Source organism: Brachyhypopomus gauderio, chromosome 10 (assembly GCF_052324685.1).
Source record: "Brachyhypopomus gauderio isolate BG-103 chromosome 10, BGAUD_0.2, whole genome shotgun sequence".
In the NCBI taxonomy this organism is placed as follows: Eukaryota; Metazoa; Chordata; class Actinopteri; order Gymnotiformes; family Hypopomidae; genus Brachyhypopomus; species Brachyhypopomus gauderio.
In genome coordinates, this window is record NC_135220.1 from 258,851 (window position 1) to 264,466 (window position 5,616).

General features: G+C 37.9%; 1 protein-coding gene across 2 annotated transcripts; it reads right to left on the bottom strand.

The window, feature by feature from the left end:
* Positions 1–768: 768 nt before the first annotated feature.
* On the bottom strand, positions 769–4,978 carry tmem82 (transmembrane protein 82). Of its 2 annotated transcripts, none has more exons than XM_077018402.1 (7): positions 4,748–4,978; positions 4,534–4,625; positions 3,776–3,848; positions 2,259–2,436; positions 1,750–2,167; positions 1,412–1,593; positions 769–1,220 (listed from the first exon to the last, which is right to left on the bottom strand). In XM_077018402.1, exons 2-7 carry the CDS (start codon positions 4,613–4,615, stop codon positions 1,167–1,169), a joined length of 987 nt encoding a protein of 328 aa, XP_076874517.1. In that variant the 5' UTR covers positions 4,616–4,625; positions 4,748–4,978; the 3' UTR covers positions 769–1,166. The 2 variants fall into 2 exon arrangements, with proteins under 2 accessions (XP_076874517.1, XP_076874516.1); XM_077018401.1 differs by having other exon boundaries at positions 1,412–1,596; positions 4,748–4,977.
* Between the last annotated feature and the right edge of the window lie 638 nt (positions 4,979–5,616).

Genomic DNA, 5,616 nt, shown 5'->3' on the forward strand with positions numbered 1-5,616 from the left:
ATGGTGTAGAAATGCCTGAATACATTCTGAGTAATAATGTTTTAACGTTTGTTCGGACAGAGAACAACGAGTGTCTTTTATTTCGACGAGTCACGGATTCACCACGCCAACATTTCTTGATGAGTGTTGCGACTAGCATATGTGGCTTACACAACGTTGTAATTTGTCCCAGGTTGTTGGCCTAAAGCAGTGCTGCAGTCCTTATGATATTCAGATAACTTATTGTTCAAATTGAACAGCGCTGGCAAACTAATTCTGTGAAACATGACGCCATTTTGAACCTGACCTCACGTTCTACGTCCCATCACAATAATTAGACGCATACAGCGGCCATTTTGTGTTTACAATAAAAGAATAACGCGGTGCAGTTTACTGTTAAGTGCTGAGTGTGCTCTACCAACGCGAGTATATGTTAAAAAATGAAGGGCTCTAATAGCCTTTCTAGTTGTGAAAGGCAGCGTGCCTTTGTTTTGTGTAACAGCTAATTGACTGACTACATGTAGTTCAACTGGGATAAATACTTGGATGTAATATTAATGTATGGATAACACGTTTTTTTTCCCCAATTCAGTTTTTGCAAGAGTAAATTCCATTTATGTAGTGTAAGTACAGGATCAGATTTAAGACCTTAAGCAATCATTTTGCGTGAAATGAGTTCACTGTTTCAGTTCCTTAAAACGACATTTCGCGTGAATGCCAAATGATTTTCTTAGTATTCAAATATAAATGCACCGAATACAAGTGTGTGGTTCCCACGACACTTTTTATGGTTTAAAAAAGATCAAAATCCTACGTGGTTCAAGAAAGCAGCCCTATACACACTCATACACACAGTTTGTACATACAATGATTAAAACCTAATAAAGTACACTGAAAAAGGACGTTTCAGAGGTCCTTCAGCTGTGCAAGCAAAGGGCTGTTGAATTTCAGTTCTGCTTTTGAATTTATGGGAGGAGAAACCATAAATATATGTATATATTAGAAAAAGGTATATGTAAATTAATTCCTAATAATGTTAATTCCATGGGATTCTAAAGTGAGAATATAGGTCAGTTCTGATTTTGTTTGTTTGTTTGTTTCCTAGTTTCTTTAAGTTTTGCCTTAGCAACAAGTGGTAATGCAAACAGATATGCTATTAATGCAGTGTCCATGTACGATTCCGTGATTTAATTTAATTTAGGTCTTCTCTTGTTCTCATTTTTGTGAACATCTGCAACACCCTGTAAGGATACATAAGTTTAAAAGTATGCACAAAGTGGGTATCTAACACAAAAGGAATTTATGGCATAAACATACAAAAAACTGTAAATGTTGAACCAACATGGATATGAGACACAGTGTAAACACTATAGCCATCATAATCCTCTATAGATGATGAAACTGATCTGGGAGTAAGTAAAATTCCATTCACCTTAGATGTGCTATTCAGTAGGTCTTCAGCTGGTAAGAGACAAGCTGCCTCTCCGATGAAGCACACTAGCGTGTGGAGTACGTCAACCCAGCTTCCTACGGTAAGCATTAAAACTAGGAGGCCACCCAGCCGCACCATCACTGTGTTCAGTATAGCTTGCCCACTGGACTGTTGATGTTGATCTTCTGAAATAAATTGGACTTTTATTGTATATTCACGTTTTATATACACTGGCATCTGTGAAATGCTTTACCACCAACTGACATTAGAAATGTAATAATGTAGCATTTATGTATTACCACAGAAGGCCTCATTAAACAAATATTGTGGAGTCTCACCATGCATATAGACAGTCAAAAGAGTGTAGCAGATTGTAAGTGGTGTCCAGAATCTCAAGGCTTCAGTAGTTGACAGGAAGTATTGGTTGATGCTGGATATGGCTGCTATGCCAGCCACACAAAAGGTTAAAATTAAGACACTGCAAACAAACGGTAATATGGAGGTGCCAGTAGTCAAGAGCCCGATACAGATACCACAGTAACGTTGGGTGCTGTGCATCGGGTACATTGTCACTACATGGTGGCATAATCTGGAACACTGGCTAGCCAAGAACCAACTCAGTCCTGCAGCAAGAAGGATGCTAAGCCAGCCTTGTGGCGCCCCCTGATGGAGAAAATGAAGACTACAGCTGAATGCACAGCCTAAAGAGAACTGGCACTGCACCAGCAGCTGGAGTAAAGAATCACTCAGTGGGTCCTAAAACAAGCAGAAACACAAAAAGGAACAATAAAGGAATTACACTCCTTTTCAGAGGGTCAATAAATTCATCAATTAGCATTCATCTTACCGATATAGATGTGAGTCGTGATGAGATTGCTCGAAGGGAGAATTCAAGAACTACTAGTGCTGCCACTCGAGAACCCACAAAGGCAAGAATCACTGTTAAGATCCAGAACTGGATTCGTCCTGTCAGACCACCATTGGGGCTAATCTTATTTTTAATAACACCTTTGCTGTCTGTAACACTTTGAAAACAAGAGAAGGAGAATTTAAGGCATAAAAATTAAACTACATATGAAATTAAAATGTGTATGTGTAACTGTATATATATATATATATATATATGCTATGTGCTAATTGTTTCACTGAACACCATCAGAACTAACACTGCAGTAATTACATATCTATCTGCACTGCCAGTTGTTGCTATGGAAACAATGAGCCCAGCAAACTTAAAGAAACACAGGAATGATCAACAAGCCTTCTCTCCAATTTGGCGAGTGCCTTCATATATGTGTGCATATATATGTTTATGTATGTATATAGTTTTTTACAGAGTTACGAAATTTGAAATCTCATTCACAAAATTATTCAGATTTTTGCAGTTGCTGTGGCAATCCAGATTGCGATCAGGTTGTGTTTAACATACGTTTGGAAAAGCACACACACTGGGATGGTGGGTGCCCACAATTTAGATTGCATTGATGTCCAAGGAACTGTATGTGTATCTTCATGATGAAATTGTGGCAAATCAGTGCAAGGATGTAAAACAATACTGAAGGGTGTGAGTGTCCCAATGTTCACAGCAGTCTGAACAATTTGGAGATTAAGCTTGGCACAACCTTGAATCTGGTATTGACTGTCCAGCCTAATTGTGCATTTTGGCAAAAAGGCTCTTGGCGAGGAAAGGAAGAATCCCAAATGCTCTGTGTAGAGATGGGAGAGCCATTTGGACAACTATTTCTTCAGCACTCCATAAATCAAGCCCATAAGACAGAGTGTTGAAGACTCTGTTGAATACAAAGCATTGAAACAGCCCACTTGGAGTTTGGTGAACTCCATGTAAAGGCCTTGCATGCTCCAAGCACTCGCTAACACAGACTGGGATGACTTTGAGTTCTCCTTTGAGCACATCAATGACCTGACACGTACATTCAAAACACTGGAGAGGCTTCATGGCAATTAAGGGCACGTTTCTTAATGTCTTTGAGTTGCAAAGCCAATGCTGACACGAGAACCCAGCTTGAAGCTTGAACCCATCCAGTCTGATGAAACTTGAGAGGATGGGGAGACTGGCCAAATTCATGTTGAATGCATTGCATTAAGATATTTCAGTTTTTGCCATTTTTTACTTTGTGAAATGTAAAAAATGATTTTACTTTGTGATTTTTTAATACTTTCTGAATCCACTATGTGTGTTTATGTGCTTGTTAATGAAAGACTTCTTTCCCAAGCATCCTATTTCTTTGGAGACCTTATGAACTACACTGATTTTTCTACTGCCTCCACATCTTTCCAGTACAGTGGTGTCTCTCCAGTGATTACTGCAGTAAGAAAACTGGTTTTGAAAGCTTAGATCCTCACCTCTGTTCTTCAGTGATCAAGTGAACCCTTAAGAGATTGCACAGAATCGAGATCCCGCATGCACCTACAAGTCCTGTCATCAATCCCATCAAAGACAAAGTCAGTATGTTTACTTAGGACATGCGGCAGTTTAAATGTGGAAAAAACCCCACAGTTTTTCAGAATTATTTATACCCTAGGTAAAATTTAACATGATAAAAAAAAACTTGTTGATCCTGTTAATTCAAAATATGAGAGAAATAAAATATTTCCTTAAAGGTTAAACTCCTTTGCTCATCCTAGATCATGAGCAATGTCAGGAAAAATAGTGAAAAGACAAAGTGGTAGGCTATTAATAGCAATGGGCAAACAACTGAAAACATGTATATTTAATATTAAGGCAGTATGTTTTTAAAAAGCTAGAAATGTATTAGTTGTGCAGAGAAGAACTTATAGTTGATGGTTGGTGGTCAGATAAGTGATGGTACCAGGATATTCCTTCCAAAGTGCTTGGGGAATGTACCGGCCTCAGGGAAAAACCACTGTGACGTACTGTTTAAAATTTTTCCGAAGCTGATTTTATTCTTGAAATAGTTTTTGTAATGTGCATATCAGAAAGGTTTAAAGCATTGCTGTAAACACATTGCACACACATTTTCAAATTCCTAACCTCAAAACGCAACATCCATAAATTAACAGGCCTATAGCCTACATATTAGCATCTACTATTAGTTTAATCTAAATTAAACATTTAAACAGTTTAATTCAAAACTCCTCACCTTGTAAAATACATTCTAGAAGATTTGTATTGGGTGATAGCCAAGTAGGTAAACTCGGTACAAACCAGGAAATGGGGGACATTTCACTTTAGCTGTACAAAATAATTTCATGAGAATTAATTAATATGATTGTTTCAGCAAAATTATGGTCATTTCAAGTCCACGCTTAAAAATAAAAATATAAACGATAATAAAAAATTATGTTTTCACTAACCTTAGAATTTAGCAGTATAGTTAGTGAACTCCCGTGTATAACCATTATCAGTAGTTGGTATGCATGTTGGATGTTGGATCTCAAAGGTCGTTTTGCAATAGCTTACGTAATTGTCAAGCCTTTCAACTAAGATGTGTTTTAACAGGTTCAAGCAAGCTAACAATTACTAATAGAAGTATAATGACACTGGCTGAAGTTTTTGGTTATATTTGTATAATACATGTACAATATAATATTGTGTGAAACAGAGGCGGTCTTTGCATAGAGGCGTGGCTAGGCAACTGCCTTGGGCCCCTCCAACTGCAGCCCACTGTATGCTTATATGTAATGCTGCAGCCCGGAGCCCCGGTGGGCGTGGGTAAAGGGCGGAGCATGTGTCAATCATTTTCGAATGCAGTCAATCAGATACTAGACTTTTGTTGTCAATCAATTTTTATTAAGCCAATTATCAGCCAGAGTTAGCTGTCAATCATTTTTTACTGCAGCCAATCATCTTAACAGATCTGCCAAATGAAGGCGGAAACTGCACGGAGAAGCTCTTTAAACAGAAGTATATGCCATTCTTGCACAAAAGTAGCTGAATAAAAACATTAGAAGAGCCATGACTTTAGATATTTTTATATCAAAGTTTAAAATACTTCTCACTTGTTATTCTGGAACGACAGCTTAATGTTTTTTTCCCTTTATTGCATTATTTACATCATGTGGCGAGTGTAAATTGTTAGCGGAGGGGAGGTGTAAATGGACACAAATTAAGTATTATATCGCGATCGATCGCCAAGTATAAACGCCTCCGCCGAGCAGAGCGTTGAGTAGCGATTTCGATTGGAGGATCGTGCTCTATTTTTTATTATTAATTTTTTGCTGAT